At 41.1% G+C, this 23,501-nt stretch overlaps 2 protein-coding genes across 2 annotated transcripts; both read left to right on the forward strand.

Annotated features, from left to right (window-relative positions):
* The first annotated feature begins 919 nt into the window (after positions 1-919).
* Positions 920-10,732, forward strand: clta (clathrin, light chain A). Its single transcript, XM_070856147.1, has 5 exons — positions 920-1,201; positions 1,833-1,861; positions 3,361-3,478; positions 3,777-3,888; positions 9,476-10,732. Exons 1-5 carry the CDS (start codon positions 1,024-1,026, stop codon positions 9,645-9,647), a joined length of 609 nt encoding a protein of 202 aa, XP_070712248.1. The 5' UTR covers positions 920-1,023; the 3' UTR covers positions 9,648-10,732.
* Positions 10,733-15,278: 4,546 nt separating this feature from the next.
* On the forward strand, positions 15,279-19,919 carry nansa (N-acetylneuraminic acid synthase a). The gene is made up of 6 exons (XM_070828080.1): positions 15,279-15,511; positions 16,771-16,986; positions 17,067-17,166; positions 17,662-17,816; positions 18,388-18,654; positions 18,765-19,919. Exons 1-6 carry the CDS (start codon positions 15,380-15,382, stop codon positions 18,972-18,974), a joined length of 1,080 nt encoding a protein of 359 aa, XP_070684181.1. The 5' UTR covers positions 15,279-15,379; the 3' UTR covers positions 18,975-19,919.
* Positions 19,920-23,501: the final 3,582 nt, after the last annotated feature.

The following is a 23,501-nucleotide window of genomic DNA, read 5'->3' on the forward strand; positions in this document are numbered from 1 at the left end:
AAAGAAATCTGAAGCCAGGTCATCGTCCAGTCCTACATCTCTATTAAAGACCAAAGACGTAGAAAAAGTCATGAGTTGCAGTTCTGGACTTACAAAAATCCAAAGCAGTAAGGAGTCACGCGTTGATTTTTCATGACCCATGTAAAGAAGGCAACAACTGAGCGCTTTAGTTCCTTGTGGTTCAGTGCAGGTTTCTAGGTTTTGAATTGTGTGAATCTGTAGCATTGAATGCTGCAGCAGTGAGTTTCTCTAACAATGTTTGCTCATACTGTTCTAAAGTTTTCAATCCTTTATATTTGCTCCCAGATGCAGCCTTGAGTCAGGTGCATGCTTGTCACCTGAGGCCTTTGATACTGTCAGAGCTGTTAATAATTAACCACCATGACATTATGCTTGGGCTGGATGCAGCAGTTGTTGCCAGGGTGCTTCGGCAGCATTAGAGTGGAGTGGCTGGTGGAAAGCGGGGTGATGTTTTATGATCTGATCCAAAATGAAGGAGAAACCTGATGCTGTCTGCTATGAAATAATGCAAGCATTAGCAAGACCACATTACATAATGTATACTTTATGTCCTTCAATTTGAAGAAAAAAACATATTACAGTGTATATATCTGTGTGTTTATATTTTTATGATTTTTTCTGGTGCATTTTCAGTTTAATAACTGACAACAGAATATCAATGTAATCACACAGACTGATCTCTTGGTAAGTGGGCAGCACTTGAGGCTCGCCTAATCGCAGACTGCGGATTTTTTTCACTGCTCTGACAGCAGGTCATGGGACCCGTATGGAGGCGGGCCTACGGATTTGATTGGTCACATGTTGAGGCAGCTGTTTTGCGATTGGTGCTCTGCACTATCAGTCACCCATACCGGACTGTGATTGGTTATTCATCCGTTTCCGCTTCGCTAGTTTCTAAGGTTTTTTTTCGTCGTCCTTCTTCCCGTTGAGCTCATCGGTTTCGGTCATCCGTTACACCTGTCCACCGTTTCTCTCACTTATCCTCCCACAAGCACACACAACATGGATGATTTTGACATGCTAAACGCGCCTCCCGCTGGAAACGGCGTCGGCTCGGAGGAGGACCCCGCCGCCGCCTTCTTGGCCCAGCAGGAGAGCGAAATCGCGGGGATTGAAAACGACGAAGGCTTCAGCATCCTGGACAGCGGAGATGTCCCCTCGTCGCTGGCAGACTCCAACGGTGGGTGACTGCTGTGGTCAAGCTAAAGCGTTACAGTTTGCCTCCGTACAACCATAATAAAGTCTGTATACTTAGCTTTAATAAACAGGGGTTGTTACACGGAAACTGTTTCGTTAAACCTCAACTTGGTCTTAAATGAAGTTGGTGCTCTTTTAGCCAGCATGCTAACGTTAGCTGAGCTAACAAATTAGCTAAATGGACTTAGCTAGCGCTGACATATACCTCTGTCCACGTTATCCAGTGAAACTTGTAACGATCATTTAATGTTTGTCAGTAGGCTAAAATGCTCCAGCGGGCTTCATTGGTTCCTGGCAGCGCGACATGTCGCTACAGTTGTTTGCCAGCTAACCTCACAGCCCCCAGAGGAAACTGATGGAGCTTAATGACCTTTGGCCACCAATGCTTCATTTCCTTGAAGCTGCAGCTCCGTTGTGGTTTAGCAATAGTAGCTGGTCAGAAGTGCTGACATGTCAAATGATGAAATGTGTGTGTGAATTTCATGAGGATTCAGTTATTGTAAGATACATAGTTGGTCATCGTAGAGTTTCTCCTCAGATCTCACATTTAATCAGGTTTGTGGTTATATTTGCCTGCTTTATTTCTAACAGCCATTTTCCTTGTATCTTTATAGATGGTGCTGTCAACGGGGACCTTCATGGGGTAATACTACTACACGCTTCTTTGTTCTTTTACTCTTAAATTGTTGTGTCGCCATGTTTTTGTTTTATGTGTGAGTTAGGGCATGTTGACTGCCTGTTTGTGCTCACATTGTACACATGTCATTACATGTCTGATCTTTTGATCTCTAAATGTAAAGCTTTTGCTTCTTGATACTTACAGGCTCATTGTCAGGACACTGATATTATTGTTTGGGTACATAGACAAGCCCACCTGCTAAAGTCACATTTGTCTCAATTATCATGCAGTGTGGAAAAACCTTTGTGTTAGCTGTGTTTACATGGACCCTAATAATGGTCCAAGTAGAATAAAACTGCCTCCTGTAACCACCTCCATCGGATGAGACTTCCCTGATCTGGACAGTCCAGTTGTTTCTGAACATTTTTGTCCCACGTGGGATTAATGGCAACGTCTTCCTTCTCTGTTATACATCCATCAGATTAGATGCTTCACATTGGGTGGAAACACTTTGCACATTGCAAAAAAAAAGTTATATTCTGTTTAAATGTTTTGAGCATATAAATGAACATTTTACATGATCATTTGTACCAGTTATGATTACATTGTACCCACCAACGTGGTTGCTGGGCTAGATTATCTGCACCACCTCATTTGGATGCAAAACTGAGAGTTAGCCCACCTGAAATGAGTGATTAACTGTGTTAGCTCAGAAAAAAAACACTATGCGCGCACAACTACGTCAAGTATAGTGAGTCAGAGTTGAACCAGGAAGTCAGTAATGGGTAAGCTAACAGTTTACTGCAAACCTGTCTGACTGCTTGTGTTTCTTGGCCCATCTGACTTCAATTTTAGCGATCTTGCTATGGTCCTGGATGTTGGCGATTTATTGAGTAGAGCACAGATGCCCCAAAATGCAAGATAGAAAACCAAAGTTGGAACAAGCCACAATTAAGTTAACCCGATGATGGTAATTTACAGTAGACTTGATAAGGGATGTTGAGATTTTGCTTTTTTCTTCATTTTAGGCTTCAGTTCTGCAGCATTGTATAATATAATATTATATTATTAGATATTAATGGTATTTAAGTCTTGTGTTGTGGAAAATACGTCTTTGCTTTTAGCACTGTAGCCATGATTTCACTGCCAACGGCAGAGGTTTTAATGTCTGGATGTTAGATTTGCTCAAACTTCCTTTTCCTGTGCTGTCATTGCAACATTGCTGCCTTTTGCACTGTCAGGACTTCTTTCTGGCAGTGACGGAAGCTGAGCTGATAAAACTTACAGTGGGCCGAATTTGATTTTAGTAAAACCCTTCAAACAGCACACAGCTAGCCTTTAAGAGCAGACATACTGTATTCACATTGGAAACGGGCCAAGCAATTGGTCACAGTAGCTCACTCTAAATCTTCTTGCTAGATGATAGTTGGAAAGATGAATAACTCAGGATGACAGACTGAAAGTTTATTCACCATATCTCAACACAATTGCCGCTGCCTGTCATCACCTCCCTTGTTTCTCAGGAAAGCAATGGTCCATCAGACGCCTATGCAGCAATTTCCAATGCAGACCGGCTGCAGGCCGAACCTGAAAGCCTACGCAAGTGGAGGGAGGAACAAAAAGAAAGGCTGGAGTTGCTAGGTAAGCACAGGCCGGGGTGTTTTATAAGGGAACAAGACAGACGTCCAGTGTCTCAGACAAGAATGGCTAATATCATTAGATCTACTATAAGAAGTGCTAGAGATTCAACCCTAGCGGGTCTTTTTTTTTTATATATAGTTTGTGAGGCTGTGTGTCAAATATCAGTTTTACCATTCACTGACAAACCAAATATAGTAATCATGAATTATTGTACAATATCATTGTCCCCTGCTGTGTACCTTCCCATGTGCATCTTCACCTTCTCATCGCTCCTTTCTTCGCTCATCTCCCTCCCCAGATGATAACTCTCGCAAGCAGGAGTCTGAGTGGAAGGACAAAGCCAAGGTGGAGCTGGAAGAGTGGCACGCCAGGCAGAACGAGCAGCTGGAGAAAACCAAAACCAATAACAGGTACTGGTTTCACGGAGGGGTAGAAACAGGACACAAGGAACAAAAGGACGGCTTGCGTTACCATGACATAAGGACACATTTAAAAGTCTGTCACTGGACAGAAAGGCCAAAATGATGATTTGGAGGACTACCAAAAGTCTCAGATAAAGCTTGGATATTTGAAAAGGGAGATTAGAGATCTTAAATGAGAGCAGCAGTCTTGGATTCAGCCACAGCCAAACACTTGGCAGTGTGTGTAGAATCTGCAGCAGGAAAAGAAAAGGGTCCACCTTAGCCTCGAGGTCCCAGGGTGACAGTGTGTTGCAATCTCACATTCATCCAAACCGAAGTTCATGTGCTCACATATACTTGTGAACAATAATGTGAAATGAAGCCCTTTTTCTTGAGGGGGCAAACTGAGATGCTATGGTAGTATAAGGCAATATTCATAGAAGTCAGGGGATTTCATGCTTTGACACACACACCACAGTGACTTATAACCCTGCAACAAATACTACTGTACTGTGGTGTGTGGGTGTCTGTTTGTATACATACAGTTTGACACAGTTATTGTCTCTCAGGACACAGTACTCTTTATTACTAAAATGTGTCTTCAAATCTGCAATCTCAAGATAAAATAATTCTATTGATTGACATATTTAAGGAGCTTTCTGCAAATTGTTGTATTGATGGTGCTGTAAGTGTGAGTTTAGTTTATTGGTATTGAGTAGTTTATAATAACACAATGATAAGTTGTTGTCTCATATGGTTGTTGGACACATAGTGCTACTTAAGGATGTGCGATATGCTGCACGGCTGACGTTTGTGTCCCCCGTCAGCCACCAGGTAACTCATCATCATTTTCTAGAGTTGAATTGGCAAAGTGTTTCTCTGTGTTTCTCCTGCAGTGTAATCGTAGCCCAGCTTCCCTATCAATAATAAACTACCTGCTGCCACGGCTCTCTGCTCATCTGGCCACCCTGTGTTTGGTGGAAAAGTTACTGATGTATGTAATCTGTTCATATGGGTGGTCTTTGTGTGCTGATTTAGCACCGAGCGCCAGGGTTCCAACTCACAGATATTTGAGACCGCAGACCTTATCTACCAGAGATCAATTTTAAATTTCATCAATGATTCGAACCAAAAATCAGCAAACAAGTTCTCACATTAGAGAATCTCTAGTAGCAAATACTTTGGCATCCTTGATTGATTACTTATTTTCATGAGCTTTACAAAACAAGGGGGTGATTCAGTTGATTAATTAGAAGGTGGAAAACCCTTAAAGACATTCTGCAATTCGATTCAAATGCGAAGCGCCAGTGCTGCCCGGCGGATCACCACAATCATGGAATTAAAGACACAATCAGCTGAGAGCCTCTCTGAGCCTTTGAAACCCCCCGATGCTGCATTTACAAGTCCTTCCAAAAGCCTGAGTCATTGATTATATGCCATAGCTTATTATTGTGTGGTAACCATAATACTTGTGTTTCCGTCCTCTTCTCCCTTTTATCGCTGTCTCTCTTCTCTCCTGCCTTCTTGCGGCTCTGTCGTTCGGGCGGATGTTTGTCCAGGGTGCTGGATGAAGACTTCTACAAGCAGCCCTTCTCTGAGCTCATTGGTTATGTGTATGTTGCTCCAACTAACATCCTCCCTTCTCATTTCCTCTGCTTTCGTTTTTCTCCATTGTCATCAACATATCCATCACATTCATCTCATTAGTCGTAGGACAGTAGAGATGCCTCCCCTCATGTTGCCATGTGTTGGTTCCATCTTCAGTTTTTCATTTTTAACTGTCTGGATCACTCCTGTCATCCAGCTTATAGTTGTATATTTCCTTTCAAACAGAAACTGCAATAATAATTTTCATCCCATGTGTCTGCATGTCATTTGTGAGTGGATGCCTGTCAGGATATTTCAGTAAAGGGAATGACTGCATGCCACTAAACACACACCGCTCCACAGTCACATCCATGGAAATCCAATTCATTCTTTCATTGCTGTGCCTGTGTTGATTCTTCCTCCATGATTCACTCCCATGCTGTTTCCCTTCAAGTCATTTCAGCAAAACATTTTGCAAATACATTTCACACGTTTCCAACGATTAACACATGCTTACATTAACCGTATGAACTCTCACAGAAAGTGTTTTCTTTGAACACCTTTTTATGAATGTTAATTTATTTTTCCACAAATTAATCTACAGACATATTATCCAGGTGTAGGATGCTTATAGATTCGTTTGAAGCAATTGTGTGTTTATTATTGGACTTGGGTGTTTGCCTCAGTATCACTTAAATCAGCTCCTTTTTTTTGTCTTGAGTCTTGTTTGTATTATAAGACATGACTCCACTGCACAGTGTGCAGAGTTGACATTGTTCTCAGCGGTGGTTCCTTCCTCTGAGTCTGTTCAAGTCAAACTTCCTAAGTAGTCACCATAACCTCCCACACATTCCCAGGCCGAGCCACTCACTAAAGCATAGGTCTATATGTGCCGCCTGGGATTGGGCTGAACTGACCACATGACATGTGCTACTGTAGTTTAAAAAAAATAATTTATTAAAATCTCTCATTCAGCTTATTTAACAGCTTTGAAATAGTTTCTCTTAAAGCTGCAGATGTCCTGACTAGTGATATTGAGTCCAGCACTGACTCTCTCCTCTCCTTCTTATCGGTGCTAAATAAAACGTCCAGCAAAGATTTTCTCTAGAACACCCCTGGTCATGTCATAGTTACACAACTGCTTCAACCTGAACTGTGCTCATGCTTTAATAGATTTGTTAGCTGCTCTGTAGCTACTGCTGTCTGACACGATGACATGCTAAATTGCCCAGCTAGCTATCCAGTAGCCTGAGCTGTGCAGCCTTTGGTTTGGCTATCAAATTACTTGGAATGCCCATTAGCCTGCATTGTGGTGTATAAATGTTTTTTGTTCTTTTTATTCTTATAAATATATACAGTATACATATTTTTTCATAAATGTACAGCTGAAGGCCAGCACGCTTAGTGAGAATCGACATTTTCCCTTTTTTGGTCGTTCTTACATTATGTTGGTTGCTGAGCTGTTTTTGAATTTTAAAAATTGGCATGACATTTACTTTATGCGTTACTATTAATGTACACCTTCTCATATTCTCTGGCCCCAGGGTGAAATGCCTTTGTTTCTTGATTAGAGACAGAGGTATTTCATTGTGTTTTTATTAGTCTTTTTGTTTTTTAAATGTGCACACCTCAATGCAGCTTATGCAGCATATTGTTTGGTCATATATACTCTACAGAACGTATATTATTTTAGCCGCAGCAGTGTTGGTGTAGAACTGCCACTGAGTCTGTGGCGACGACTCCAAGGTTCTCATTTTATAAGCACTCAGTAAGAACAAATGGGCCTTAATGATGTGAATACCACCTCCCACACAAACGCTGGGAATTCACCTCAGAACAATGCCTTTAAAGACATGGAGACAGTGGGAGCCGGCCGCATTGTTCGCAAATGTCTTGTGACATATAAAGATAAATCTCTGGAGGGAGCTTTTGGATTTCATAGATCAGTATATTACCGAGGTGCAATGTTTGTGTTTTGGCTTCACTTATTAGAAAATCAACACAGTTTTATGAACAAGACTCCTCAGGCCGTAATGTCCTTGTGTGACAGAGCTGACAGGAAAATGGCACGAGGCAGGATTTACAGAGACATGTTCCACTCACCAAATCAAAGGCTGCACACTAACCATTTTGTAGAAGACTTCAAGATTTTTAAAAAAAATGAAAATTGAAAAAAAAATGTCGCTTTTGCATGCCGGCTTTCAACATCTGCATTTGGCTCATTTTTGTTGTCTTTCATTTCGTCCCCCCTCTCTCTCTCTCTCTCTCTCTCTCTCTCTCTCTCCCCCCCTTTCTCTCTTTCTCTCGCTCTTCTAAATTCTGACTTGTGAAACTGTTTCTCCCTGTTTTCTTTTCCTATGCACCTTAAAGCACACACATTAACCATCCTTGCTACCGCCTAGACCAGTTAAGTAAAAATACAAAACCCCAGAACCTCCAAATACTTTATATTTTTGACAGGGGATAGACACAGTTTTGTGTGTGTGTGTGTGTGTGTGTGTGTGTGTGTGAGAGAGAGAGTGTGTATGCGTGTTAGGTAATTATAAATTGCACAGATAGCAGTTTACGATCCCAACAGTTAAATCCACTGCCTAGATAGAAGTTTGTTATAATGTCCCCTCTGTGATGTTGTGGTCCTTCTAGTCCCTTCTGTGTATTTGTAGTTGGTTGTGACAGTGAATGTTCATTGGCCTCTCATCCCCATTTTGCTTTGTGTACTGTGTTGTAGTTGTAGTTAGTAGCTGAGTCTGTGCTTGCAGGCTGGGTGGGCAATAGGAAAAAAAAGAATCCTTGTAAGTAAAAAAAAAAAAAAAAAAAAAAATACCATGGCAGTGGAATTATTACTAAAGTTTGTGGGTGGGGTGTGATGAGGGTTCACGTTTGTTTAGCCATAATCTGTGGCTTGCATCTCAAAATGTCTTGTGATAGTGGCACTGATCCATTTTCAGCTTCAAGTTTTGTCTTTTCTTCTTTTCTCTATTTTTAATTTGTGTTGTAACTTCAAGTGTTATGTGGTAAGCCCTGTAGTGTAAATGTCCTTTTTTTTTTTTTTTTAGTTTGATAGATGGTTTTAAAAACACTTCAGCCTTCACCAAGAAGGCATTTCAATTGATCTGTTCCACAATTACGACACATGAAAATCCAAGTAAACGCATTCTTTGCCACACTTCTGCCACTGCTTCTCAGCCGCAGCACAGTGCATGGCTCAGGCCCAGCAGTGCTTCTAGTTCTTTTGGGCTTGGTTAAAAAAAAAAAAACAACAACAACAACTTGCCATTATTGTTCCTTTTGAAATTAAAGACAAGTATATAGATGAGCTCATCATCCCTATACTTGAGTCTTGCTGAGTAATGTGAACATTGTAAATAAGCAGCCACAGGGCAAGTTGAAGGGTACGGGTGTGGGCAAACTCCACTCCCCCAGTTCTGAGAACTGCATTTTTAACCAACCAAAAATGCTTATTAGACCTTCCAGTTACTTTGTTTAGCTTCAGTTTGTTTGTTTCCTTTGGATTTCTCATCAGTGTTTTAAATGTACCCCCTTTGCTGTGGTGGTGAGTCAAAAACACAGGTGACTGTTCTGTAATGTTTAACCCGAGTTGGGGGCATGCCACAGGTAATGAAACTGTTGTAGCTTGTTTCTCTTTGTGGGCGTAAAGACAGATGGATGTCCATGTCTGTGTGGTGATTGGTCTGTCCTGCCCTGAGGTAGACTCTGCTGACCTAACAAAGTCCCACTGAGCCAAAAAAGACCTGGCTGTCATCAGTTGTATTCTAATGCGCTGTACTCAATAGTTTACTGGAGTATTTCTCCAATTTTGTTGTCAGGCTCATTTAATTTACACTGTAGAGCCCCAAGAAGCACAAGTGAGTTTTCCACCAGAACTTGTTGGTGATCAGCAGAGGACTTCCTCTGGGCCGAACGTGTACTTTGGTGTATCTTACCTCTTTCTCCACTAACTGTTTTCTATTCCATCTCCTGTGCTTCCCCTCTTTCCCGTTGCGTATAGGGCGGCTGAGGAGGCCATGATCTCAGATCTGGATGAGAACAACCCCGGCACAGAGTGGGAGCGGGTGGCTCGGCTCTGCGACTTCAACCCCAAGTCCAGCAAGCAGGCCAAAGACGTGTCCCGCATGCGCTCCGTCCTCATCTCCCTGAAGCAGTCCCCGCTGGTCCGCTAGGCAGCCAAGACTGCTCATGGTATCATTCCATATCATCCTCCATCACCGCACACCAACCAACCCACCTACCGATGTCCCACCATGTGTATTCTGAAGACAAGGGGACTTACTTACCCCTTCTGTCCATATCTGTTTGTCATGCCCAGCCCTGTGGAAGGACATAGCCGGTGGTCCCACCCTCATCTATCTCCTCCTGGCAGGGCTGTAGAGATTAGCCGTGAAGCACCAGCTCACCACGCCGCTCCCACTGAAAGGTCTTCACCTGTGTGCACCTCTTCCACAGACCAATCAAGACCTCATAATTCCTCCTCCCCGTTTTTTAGTATACTGAGATCAAGGCCAGTTAACCGACACCAGGTCTCAAGGTCTGCGGTACTGTGTAACACTCGTGTAAGGGTGGTGAGTTGGGACACTAAAAGGGACGGGTTGATTGTTTGGGCCTACTGCTACACTACAACCTGCTTCACATGGCCACCAAACAAGATCATTCCCACAATGCTGTACTCTTAACTCCTAACCCGTCAGTCCTATGAATCCTCCTCTCACCTGAGAGGATTGACTGATGTTAAATGGTTTTATTCACCTTTTCCCCTCCAGCACATCACCTCCCATCCTCCCGTTTTCTCATCTTTACAAAAAAAAACATCTTCAGAATTTTTTCTTTATTGTTGTTTTTTAAGGACCAAACTCTTAAGACAAAACTCCAAATTCAGTGTGTGTACTTTGAACTGTGTGTGTAGAGCCTGCTTGTGGCATATTGTGTAAAATTTTCCAATCTATGCATTTCCTTTTGAAAAGCCTCTCCCCCTCTCCAGTCAGGAACTGAACAAAGTCCAGTCATTACAATAAATGTGACCTGTCTGTGTGTGCATTTAAACCTCAACAGTGTGTGTGTGTGTGTATGTACTCTATGCGTGTACCTATGTACATATACAGAAGGCAATATATATACAGTATATACAACATTTACGTCACTGAAATTAGACCGTTGTGGTTTTAAAGAGAACTAGATATCAGCCAGCTGTTGCTTGACCATGCGTGTTCATTGTCCATTTGATTTCAGTATCAGTAAAAAGTGAATAAAAGTTGTCGTCCTGTCATCCTTCAACTGAATATTTAGTGTTGTTCTGTGGTTCAGGACAGATGGCCGGTACACCGACCCTAACTTCACCCTGATCCCCGAACTCCAACCCTGTTTTCCCATTTCCATTGTCTTGGCTCACATGTAAGTGAAATGAAAATAGCACCATGATCTAGCCTTCATCAAGATGATGTTTCCTGCCTTTATTTTAATCTAACCTCAACCCTGAATTTAGAGTAGCATACACTAGAAACAGGTTGAATTACATTGTAAAGAGGACACTTTGTCATACACTCTCACTAAACTCGAGGAGAGGGAGGAGTTGGCTTCTCTATTTGTGCCATTTAATATGTTGATACAGTCAAGTATTGTATTCCTACTCAGCTCCACTTAGAGACAGAGGGTCCACTTATATTGTTAGTTATTTGCACATTCTCATGTTGCCCATATCTGTTTGGAAAAGGAGGTAAGGCCAAATACAAACTGAGCAGTAAGACTGACGCTGAGTCAGGATAATATTTGGCTACCCAGTGTCATTTTGGGTTCCTTTTTCAGCTGCGTCAGCGTTCACCCTAATTGAATAATTCTCACCAGTTGTGCTGTTTGTCAGATGTTCGTTTGCCATAAACTTCTGGTTTTAGCTCATGAAACTACATTTGATTCATTTGATTACAAATAGTAACATCATCGCATCACATAAGTAACAAGGTCTGGAAAAAATTATCAAAACCCTCCGACTGCATCATGTCAATTTATCAGCACTGTTCATCAAGCACTGCCCATCCTTGACAGCAAACTGGCTGCTCTTGATACTGTAACTGTCGTTACTGTACACATTACATTTTTGTGTTACTTTAATTACTGAAGTTTACTAATTCATGCTGCTTCTTAGACTGTACAGTTTACTGATGCACGTTATATATATTTCCATAGGAATAATTCCACGGTATTCAGGACTTTTTCAATTTTATTATTACGTACAATAATTATTTCATTCTCATTTATGACACAAACTATAATTCAATTTTTTGAGTTTGACATTTAAATTAGTTAGATTTGTTACAGCCCATAGCTGAATAACTAATACAGCACCTGCACCAGCACTGCTCTCGGTCACAGGCATTGTCTCATGTTACACACTGAAATACTTAACCATACAGTATATTGGTGCCCTAGTTATTTTGGTTTCTGACCTGTGATAATAACAACTTCTTTTCCCTATTTTGAGAAAACTTCCCAAAAAGTTGTGAAGCAGTGCAGCATGTAGCCTTAAATGACTCTCGGTTGAACCTACCTAACCGGTTGTGTGAGGAAAAAAAGAACAAAACGAAGTTAACAAGGGTTTTTGTTGTCCTGGAAAACTGGATTGGAGGTCACTTAGAAGTCTAAGCCCAATAGGAGGCGCTATTTTCCATTTAGTCAGGTCACAGAATCTAACTGACGTGTCACTGCAGACATGGGTGGAGTTGAGCAGATCACATTGTTAAACAGGCTGAAGAATAAGGGAACAATGTATGACCACAGTCATATGAGAAAGTTGTAAATGGCCACGCTGGAAGGTGGGGCAAAGAGCCTGACTTTATGGATGCACTGAATCGTGTATTTGTAGTGTTTGCTTTGCTTATTAAAGTGACTGAAGTAGCTGTGAGCAGAATTAATAAGAGAGCTTCAGGGAGTTGTTCATGCTTGTCAGATTCTTGGTTTTGAAAAGCTACACAAATGTCTGGCCGTTGGAGGGGGTTTTCAGATGCTGTTAAATGATCTAACTCTTAGTCTGTTAGACTCAGTCAGCTGTGATGTTCATTGAAGGTGAAGCTAAAAGGAAAAAAATAATCTGTAAACAGCGTAAATGTCAGTGCAGCTGGACCTTTCCTGCCCTCATATCCCATACATGAATAGCACAAATATTATTGGTAAGAAGTTGATCTTAAACTGTTTTAACGCCAAGAATGTGAACATTGCTCTGAAAACATTAGACCAGACCCAGCATGCACTTGTTTGTCACACAACATCTGGGGTGTGTTTGATTTCGGTTACGAAGTGGTGCATTAAATCAGTGACTAATTCAGGTAGATTCAACATGTTTTAACTATGCTACGGATGGTGAATAATGCTGATTTCTAGAATCACTTAAAACTTTTCAAGTAAATAAATAGAAGGACTTTGTTACGGCAACAAGAGTAAATGTAATTTATCACTACTGACCCAAATGAGTTCAGCATCTTATTTCATTGACAATTTATGTTACATTAGAGCATCATCAAATTTGTAATGCTGTACTGCCTGCCTGCCTGTATTCAAGCACTTACTTCACTCTACTAGAGACACATCTTACACAATAATAAACTAATCATTAAATCCAGCACCTGAATGTCATGTGATAATATAGTAATACATAACTGCTCGTGTATAACAATATAACACATTGAATAAAGACTTGAGATTATGATGCATGTTTTTCCACTTCAGACGGGGGATTACCCATGAAGACCAGTTAGACTGGAAACTGAATCCTGTCTCAACCAACATGCCTCCCTCCTTCATCACACAGTCCCAACAAACTAAACAGAAAAAAATAATTGTGTGTTGGGAAATTAAAAACAATCGGAAAGTTAGTTCATCAGTCCCTCGGTCAGTCAGCTGGTTAGTTAGCTGGACTTTATTGTCTCTGGGGGGAAATTCTTTCTCACAACAGTGCACATTACAGGGAAGAACAACATCACACTTTCTACACATCATCACACGACATCGACAGACAGAAATCCAGCAGCACACAGCAACAACGGGCCAAAACAACACGAAAACAAGACCCTTAGGATGCCACCTCATGGCTGCAGGTAACAGGCTTTTTCTAACTGTCTCTTGTGAGTGCCACAATTTTATGGAAGTGCAACTAAATCACTGCGGTGGCCTCTTAATATAACCCCATTTTAGTTATACGTGGAAGGACTCTTACAGTAACACATAATGTTGTCATTAGTGTTGTGCTTGTAGCTTGATTCTTTATTCTTGATTGTAAATGTATCCTGTCATATATTAACACACTCTGCTGGAGTATTGATATAAAAGTTGATTATCACTACAGTAGATCGGTTAGGAGTGGATCAACACCTAAAGTATTAATACCAGAGCTATGTGTTGTTTTAAGTATTGATACGACCATTAATAGGATCATATCCATTTTATGTTGTCACACAGTTGAGAAACAGGTACTATTTGATATCAGATTGAAATCAGTTGTTCATCTGTGAGGTCAGTCCTTTGTTTTGTGACATGTTGTCCAACAAGTCCAACTGAAACATTCGGTTTGTATTTTAAGTCTAACCTTTGCCGCAGTCAGATGATAATGAGAAGATGCTCACATATAACTTGCTTTCATTGGATGTTTAGTGTTCAGTATTATTTTCTTTCTGTCATTTTTATTAATCTAAATAATCAGTGTTTTTTTTCTTTCTTTTTCTTTGTCTTTGTGCTGAGCCTGGGCATGTTTGGAGTGAAAGCCGGTGAGCCAAAGGGCCTTCCTCCAGAGAGAATGAGGCAGCGGGTGAGTTGAAATATCAAAGTGGTTGTAGAGGATGGCAACAGCATCTTGGCATATGTGATAGAATAAAGGATCCTCCACAAAGGTTGGGAGGGAGAGGTTGACAGACAGAGAGAGAAAGGGAAAGCAAACGAGAGAGTGTGTGAGAGCAAGGGAGTCAGACAGGCAGAAGATGGACACACAGTGTTGCAGTGTTTCAACAGAAAGAAATGCAGCAAAGAGAATGAGAAGGAATAAAAAAGAGAAAAAAGGGGATTTAATATGTGCCTGGAGGTGTCAGAGCTACAATTAGAAAAAGGCAGACGACATTATGGATGAACAGGACTGACTCAACGTGATGCTGATAGCTGAACAAAGGAGGGTGTGGTGGTGTTAAATGTCAGCCTGCAATGAGTATTAACCATAACAGCACCATAAAAGCAAAAGGACCCTGACCCTGACCTCAACCATCACCAAACAAATATCTGATACTTTTTGTTTTATCAGTAACAACAACATAGTGTAGAAAGACCTTGCTCACCTTGTGGGGCCCAACAAAATATCCCCACAAGACACTGTGGGCCACGCTCTGTGAATGCCCTCCCACCTTTCAGGGGGCACCAAGTAAGACAGGAACAAACACACGCACAAACACATATATAACTAATACATATATTTACATTTTTGCTATTGTATTATTGTTCATACTAATATTCAATGTTAATATTTTGATGCTTTCGCAACATTGTTCCTGAAATTTTCATGCCCCTTTTAATTGAATTGAAGTGTACCCAAAATATTGAATACCTTTTAGAAGAGTTATCACAGCATCTATTTTTATTTAGGTAAATTATTTTGGTGTTTACACATTTTGCAATTTAAATCCATAGTGTGAAATGCTTTTTCCTTCACCTGCATTTCAAACTCATTCATTTATGCTTTTATTCTTAAAGGAAATCAGGCGCTTCCTGTGAACTACAAAGGCGGAAGTCCTGACGCATCCGGGATGTACAACACGGTAACCGCTCCGGTCGGCTTCTCCAGGCACAACTCACCGCCGCCCCTCCGTCCACTTCTCTGCTAAATAATTACTATCGCAGCTTGTTTTTTGTTTCCTTTTCTGTGGACAAAATGCCTCTAAAGTTTGAGCTGTGTCCCGGTAGAATGATCGGAGGGAGCCACCCCTGCTTCATCATCGCTGAAATTGGACAAAACCACCAGGGAGACATTGAGATAGCCAAGAAAATGATCAAAATGGCAAAGGTAATAAAACTGACACGTATCGTTTAATACTGAATTTGAATGAGCGGGTATTTCCGTATTCTTGAACAGTCAGACCGCACACACTGGAACCTGTTCAGAACTTCATTTAAAAAGGTACCAATTTAATATCTCGGTCGCTACACCGTCGTCTACTGAATATCACTTTGAATGAAATGTCAGCTTAGTGTATGTTTCCGACCCTATTCATTCAAATTAATTATTGAAATTACAGTGTGCTAATTTACAGACCATCTAAAGGTAAGTGGCGCCGAAAGACTTTTGTAGGAGGATGTTTAAACATGTTGTAAAAGGTTAAATTGCCAGATTTGTGAATGGGGTTTGGCTTGTCTATGGCTTGGCTTGTATGGCACATAGTGGTCATACCAGGCTACTGTATCTTCGGAAGTGTAAAATCAAATGTGTAATTTGAGTTCTGACTTTATTGTCTGAAGTCCAGTTAAAATCTCTGAATTCTGCGAATATGCTCAGATTTCAGATTTTTATGTCAAAATCCTGAGAATAAAGTCAAAACTCAAATAAATCTTAACATGTTGCCCTAATCCTCTTCAATAGCATCTGTGTTCCTATTTTCCTGTTGTCCATTCTTCTAAATTGATATAATAGCTTTTAATCTTAAACTTCAACAAGTCAAAAGAAATGTACCTAAATCAAAAATAGAAATCTCTTTTCTATAAATGATATATGATATAATATTTCAGATTTTCACGTTTGCGGCAGGTACCGTTGGCTATGGCTGCTGATGAAAAACCATACAAAGCTAGTGTGTTGCAACTTTAGGCTACAAAAGAGACGGTTATCATTTAGTCTACCGTCACTTCAGTAAAGTGGGATAACTGCATTCCTGTGTTCACCAAACTTGATCTCTTATATAATGTTCTTTAAAAGAACTGCCCTTTTTTAAGCTCAAGTAAATGTATTAATTCATTATGAATTCATTACTGTGAACTTTATTCCCCAGATGTGTTCACTGTTATGCTTACTTTTAGGAAAAAACAGGAGAAAAAAAAAAGCACAAACATTTAATTAGAAGTAGAGTAATTTAACACTGAATCCCATTAGTACCACAATACTTATTTCCCTCCAGGAACTTTCCTTTGAATTTACATGTATACTAATGTACTTATTGTTGTCTGGGACTTCATAGGAAGCAACAGGACACTTAAAGTGAATCATTGCTTTTCAATATGTTTTCCTAGATTCTCTTCTGTTCTAGTTCTCACTGATATCCACCTTCACAGGACTGTGGTGCCGATTGTGCCAAATTCCAGAAGAGTGAATTAGAGTTCAAATTTAATAAGAAAGCTCTGGAGCGTCCGTACACTTCGAAACAATCCTGGGGTAAAACCTACGGTGAACACAAGCGCCATCTGGAGTTCAGCCATGAGCAGTACAGGGAGCTGCAGAAGTACGCGGAGGAGGTGGGGATCTTCTTCACGGCCTCGGGGATGGATGAGGTAAGGACGAGGCTTTTGATGAAGGTTTTCTGATGTTTTAATTGGGTTACAAGTTTAACATGAATTTTGTCTGTCTTTAGATGGCAGTGGAGTTCCTCCATGAGCTCAAAGTGCCTTTTTTCAAAGTGGGCTCTGGAGACACCAACAACTTCCCCTATCTGGAGAAGACTGCCAAGAAAGGTGAGAGGGAGTTGAAGAATCATCAGATATATTTTATGTTGAATACTTGAGTGCTAAAGCAGAGTCACTTTATCATCAGCAGCATTAAAATATCGTCGCTGTATTTTAAAAACAGTAATAACAGTCGACAACATGCACAATGTAGGAAACACACAGTAATGCTCATTGGTAGATATGAATGTACAATATTAAATTAAAACAATAAAATTATTTCACAGATATAGAATATAGATATAGACATGATGTTTATCAGGCTGTTGCCCCCTCGGGGTAGTTCTTCCTCGCTGTTGTCGCCTGGTGTTTGCCCATGTGGGGATTCTACAATCCTTTAATTTGAATATCTGAATCATCTTCATTAAGATGACATCATTCTGTCTTCATTAAAGAGTTTGGTCTTAATTTGCTCTTTTTGAAAAGTTGAGATAGCATGTGTTGTTATAAATTAATTGAATGATTGATTGATTAATTGATTGACTGATTGCCTGTGTGTGTCAGGACGTCCCATGGTGGTGTCCAGTGGGATGCAGTCCATGGAGACGATGCGTCGGGTCTACAAAACGGTGAAGGAACACAACGAGAACTTTGCCATCCTGCAGTGCACCAGCGCCTACCCTCTGGAGGCTGAAGACGTTAACCTCAGGGTGATAACGGTGAGAAGAATAAAGCAGAGTATTACTTCTTTGTCATAAAGGTGTTTTAAAAAAAGAAACAATAGATTTTTTAAAGATTTCTCAGATAATCTCATTCCATTAAAAGCAAAATGAAAATCTTTAAGCAGGTAGTTTTAGGAGCCTTTAAAACATGACCTCTCCAATTGCAGATGGCACTTTTGGCACATAAAATGTATTTCCACAAACTGTACTCAAAACGATTAAGACTGAATGATCTGTTTTGACGGCTGTATTGAGTTTAGTCATTGTGCGAGTTTCAGTCATCGTTTATTTTCTCAAATACTAAACACAAATGATTCAAAGGCACCTCAATATGTATTTTGGGATAAAGTGGGAAGAGAATTTAGTCTGTCTGAATAACTTATCTTTTCTCTCTTCTTGAGACTTGTACTCCAAAGTCCATAATTTAATCACACCATGCTTATCTTTTATGAATTCCAATCTATTCTACAATGTTACATCCATTAAAGAAAAGTATAGGGAATATTTCCCAAAATGTCAAACTACTCCTTTAAGAGAAAAGCTTGACTCTCCCACTCGTCAACTACAGGAGTACCAGAAGGAGTTTCCAGATATTCCCATTGGGTATTCCGGCCACGAGTCTGGGATCAGCATTTCAGTCGCGGCCGTAGCTCTGGGGGCAAAGGTCATTGAGCGTCACGTAACCTTGGACAAGACGTGGAAAGGAAGTGACCACGCAGCCTCGCTGATACCCTCAGAGCTAGCCGAGCTGGTTCGCTCCGTCCGACTGGTGGAGCGGGCGCTGGGCAGCACCCTCAAGCAGATGTTACCCTGCGAGAAGCCGTGTCACGATAAGGTGAGATATCTTCGCTCCGCTAGACACTTTTTACTGCACTGCTGTTTTTTTGAAACAAACCATTTGGGCTGTTACTTTTAGTAATTTACTCCTTTCTTTTTTTCATCCAGCTGGGTAAGTCAGTAGTGGCCAAGGCCATGATCCCCAAAGGAACTGTCCTGACGCTGGACATGCTGACGGTGAAGGTGGCAGAGCCCATGGGTGTTGTAGCCCAGGACATCTTCCAGCTGGTCGGTAAGACCGTGACAGAGGACGTGGAGGAGGACGAGAGCATCCTGCCGGAGGTGGTGGACAGCTACGGCAAGAAGGCCAAGTGCTGAGGGCTGAAATGGTTCAAGTAAAAAAAAAAAAAAAGAGGTATTCAATTTAATATGAGAGGAGATTTAACCAACTCCTCTGGGGATAATTTGGACGGATCTGAAACAGGAGGATGATGGTAATTTTGTTCGATGCTGCTGAGATTTTCTTGAGCTGATGGACGATCAGTAACTTGTTGCACGATTGGACAGTGCATCAGTCTGATAGTTCGAACACAAACGTTTAACTTCTTTGCTCTAATAACACATTTGCCCTTAGATCTCCTATGCCAAAATATTTTTTTAATTAACTTAAAATTGCCTTAACAAAGTACACCAACTTTTTGGCAAACAGGCTCTTTGATAAACCAACATTATCTTCCAGTCGTAGTCTCAGCAGTACTGTCTAGAGTTGCACCAAAGCCCGTTGTTACTGTTAACTGAACACCTGTAGCACTGTAAATTTAACCTGCACTGTAGAGGCCAAATTGATTTTTAACACATGAAGCTGCTACTAGTCATCTCATCAGAGCCTGTTTGCCAAACAGCGTCCTCTTCTTGCACCATTGTGTTGTCAGCTGGTGCCAGGATGTCTGCAGAAACTTAAGTTTGTGGTATCAGACAGGGCTTGTATTCGTACGGCCTCTTGAGAGAAGCAAAATAAGACGGCTGGATCCAGATGCACAGAGCTAGATTCAACCCTGAGGAGAGATGTGCATACGCAGTGTGCAGCAGATCTATAGAGCTCTGTGTACTTCCTTCCTTTAGGGAAACGGTCTGATGCCGACTAACACAGTTGAGCTTGTTTTGGTCTTAAACCAGACTCCAGACCGGACAGCGTCCTCCAGTTGTGCTTTCAGGATGTTACCATACATTTATCAATGTTTATGTGGAAAAAATGTTGAGACTCTGTTTGAATCTAAGATGTGATCTGAAAAGATAAAACTTCCAAATAAAATATTGCCCAGATACCCTCTTTGATGGTTTTCAACTTTTTGCTGCAGTGCTCTGGTGAGCACAGAAATATTCTTACTGTTAACTCTTATTTCATATTATATATATATATATATTCTTAATATATTATAGTGTATAGCATAGCACATAGAGTATAATGACAACTTTTGGTTTGCAAAGTGGTGTGTGGATTGTTTTAGAGCTGATCCTATAGATGATGATCTGTGTGGATATGAAGTGGTATACAATAACTAATGAATAATGCCATTTACCATCCACACTGAAAATGATAAATTACAAATAATAAGTCTTTACAGGAATATTTTTGCTACAAACACCAAAAGGGGCCTCTCTCATGCCCCTATGGTATATAAAACATCCAATCAGATCATGGTAGAGGGTATCAGATCAAAATGCCCTCTACCATGTGATGCAGTACCATCTAGGGTGCGCTTCCACACCATATGCAGCTTGGGCACTTTTTTTTTTTTTACGCCACTGCTGTATACTGTGAATTATTATTCTCCTCTCTTGTATGCGATCTTGCTTGACATGACTGCAAACCAAGAATGTAGTCAACACTGAGCCAATCTAAACATTTTGATCGATACAAAAAGCATCTTTACTGCTGTCAGGCGCCTCTTCAGGGCGGCCTCAGGCTCCCTCCCTCACCTCAGTGATTTCTGCCAATTTGTTTGGACAACAAGAGGAAGTAATGTTGTACTTGAACCACTAGATGTCGCTGTCTTTCTGTTGGCCTTAATCCTTCGCCTCAACACAAGTTACCCAATCAAAGCTTTCAACATGTGTCCATTGAAGGTGTGCTAAACATAAAATCCAGATGGAGCAGAGTGTGAGTCCACACTGCCAGTGTCCCTGTGAAGTCTCCTCAACATTTATTATCTGACTTAATGTCCAGGACATGAAAAGCTCCACAACTCCATTGTTTCAGACAATGACGATTAAATTATGATGATTAAATAAAGGTTTTTGACTCAGATGGCTGCTCTGCCATCGTGCTCTTGCCTTCTGCAGGGGCCTCTGCGCTGGGAGTAATCCTACTTTCTGCCTCTGAGGATCAGAGGATTGTCCCAAGGTTATGAAGAGGAGGCCTCAGGTGTCGTGGTGGTGTAAGATTTGAGTCTCAGAAAAAGACATTTGTCTGCAAGTCACAGATGTTCCTCTGCATGTCACAGTTTACAGAGAGAGTGGAATATTCACCCACATCAAGCTCACAGCTTGGATCTCTCCACATGTTGAAGCTGTGTGTAGATGGAGCGCATGGCCACGAGTCAGTCGTAGACAACTAATGAAGCTAACGTCAGCGTTATCAGTTATTCATCAGGTTGCAGGTAGAAATGAGAAGCTGCCGTCATTATAACTGTAAACCAGGCTTACTGAGTAGTAAGTTCCCTTGAGAGGAGGTTAATTCTTTTATTCTATATTCATAGACTCATTATATAGATTTCACAAATTACCTGTATCGTCCCTGCTCATTTATAACTTATTTAAAACTTAGAAGCTATTTCAGGCACGAGCTTTAGCCCGTAAGCTGCTGCTGATCCCAGCTTCACAGAGGAACATGAATCTCCACTGCCTGGACTACCAATGAAAATGACTGAACAAGCGAGCCGCTTCTCATCGTGATGTGAAAAAAAAACAACTAATAATTTGATACAAGTGCTGTTTCGATTTTGCAAAAATCAAGGTTTTCCTTTATAACACTCAAGACCTAGGTTGGGCTAATTTTGGGATCCATCTTTGGACTGCAACTCTTTTGTTTTTGTAAGAGAAGAGCATGGAAAAGTTATCCCAAAACAGTTGCCAAAAGTCTAGTGAGGTTTCTTCTGCATGCCAAGAGACTTATTTGTATTTCAAGTTCTGCAGGCGATGTACCTCAGCTTACCTAGAAGGAGGGTTAGGTTAACTTAGGTTGGTTGGTTATATAACAAGTTTAGCCTTTTCAGGACTGTACATCGACCTTAATATAGCAGCTATAGCCCAAATACAGAACCCCTACTGAAGTTAAACACCTCTGCAGCGGTGCAAGTGTCACCTCAGGCCATGGCATCGCCTCGTTGTTTTATAGTCTGAAAATATATAGACTGTACTAAATTCCTAATAAATTTAGGTCTGTTTGTTTTTTATTTTCTTTCCTTGGTGTAAGGAGGCTCCCAGAGTGTCCTGAGACCACTGAGATACACAGCCAAAAAAAGTCCTGAAAGTCCTTTGTGCAGAATTTTTAATTTCCTGTTGGATAATGGAACTTTTAAGTGGCCTTGACCGGCTGTCGAAACTTAAACCATCAGGAGCAGCATTTTGCTGACAAGAGAAAGTTAGCGGCCCACTCCATTAAATATGCCCCTGTTTGATTGGATAAGAACAGTAGGAGGTGAGACACAATAGGTAGATCTGCTTGGAGTTCATCTCAGCAGGCTTAGATCATCTTTTTATTTCATAAATCTCTGTCTTTACAACATTTTCCTGTTATTGAGTCTCAAGATAATTGTTGAATTTATTTTTTTTTACTCAAAGTTTTATCTCTAATCTGCCAGTGGGGTGATCGAATAGGTCACATCATTTGAACTCACCTTCAGGTGGCTACTTAAGCTTACAGAGCCCATGCGTAAAGCCTGACCTACCTTGAAGTGTGCACATGCAACACACACACACACACACACACACACACACACCTACCTCCTCGCAATCAAAATCTTATTTGAATTTCTGCTTTGATAAATTATTTTTAGATATTTGTAAACATGACTCATTTGAATTCTTTGGTAGACAGATAATAATTTATCTGCAAACTTTACATTCTCCATTGCAATTTTGTGAAATTCAGTGCAAATGTAAGGATCCCAGAACGAAGCCATTCTAGACTGAAGTTTGATCTAAAACTGTCTGTTATGCTGCTTTTGCTCCAAACTGTTCAATAATTCAAAAGTTATAAAGCTGTATCGGGTAATCGGGTAGTTTTCAGGGGCTTTGTACCCAGCACTATGATCTGATGGCATAATAGGCCTCAGCCCCATCAAGCTGTAAGCTTGTTGTATAAGAAACCATTTGCTTGGGTGTGGGGTTGGCAGGAATCACTGAGTGAGGTGGGAACAGGTGAGGGGTGTTGGGAGAGGAGGGCAAGAGGACAGACAGCGGTAGATGGCTCTGATCCTCAGTCTTGGTAATGGGTAGAGACGGGAGACGAGGAGGGGACAGGTAGAGGGGAAGGCGTACTGAGGCAGGGAAGGAGGGAGGCAGCATCAAAGGGGGGAGGAACATTGAGAGGGAGGGAGGAGCCCTTGGTCCTCGGCTTCTGACCTGGTGTCTTGGAGTTCCACTCCGGCTAAGGGAGCAAAATCTCACTGAGGATTTACTGTTGGGACTTTCAGCCCTGGAGACCTTTCTTCTTCAGGATTCACTTTACTGGAATTGTTGTTCAGAGACTTGGGACCTGACTACATGCTGGAGTCCCTCCTGCTGAATGGGAGATTTCCAAGTGTGGTATGAGAAAATATATCTATTTTGTTTTCTTGCTTTTTGTGTGTAGCTGCAGAGTGTCTTCATTCTAATGTTCTAACAGAGTCCTGCTTGATTCGT

The sequence above is a fragment of the Pempheris klunzingeri genome, chromosome 3 (genome assembly GCF_042242105.1).
Source record: "Pempheris klunzingeri isolate RE-2024b chromosome 3, fPemKlu1.hap1, whole genome shotgun sequence".
Taxonomy (NCBI): Eukaryota; Metazoa; Chordata; class Actinopteri; order Acropomatiformes; family Pempheridae; genus Pempheris; species Pempheris klunzingeri.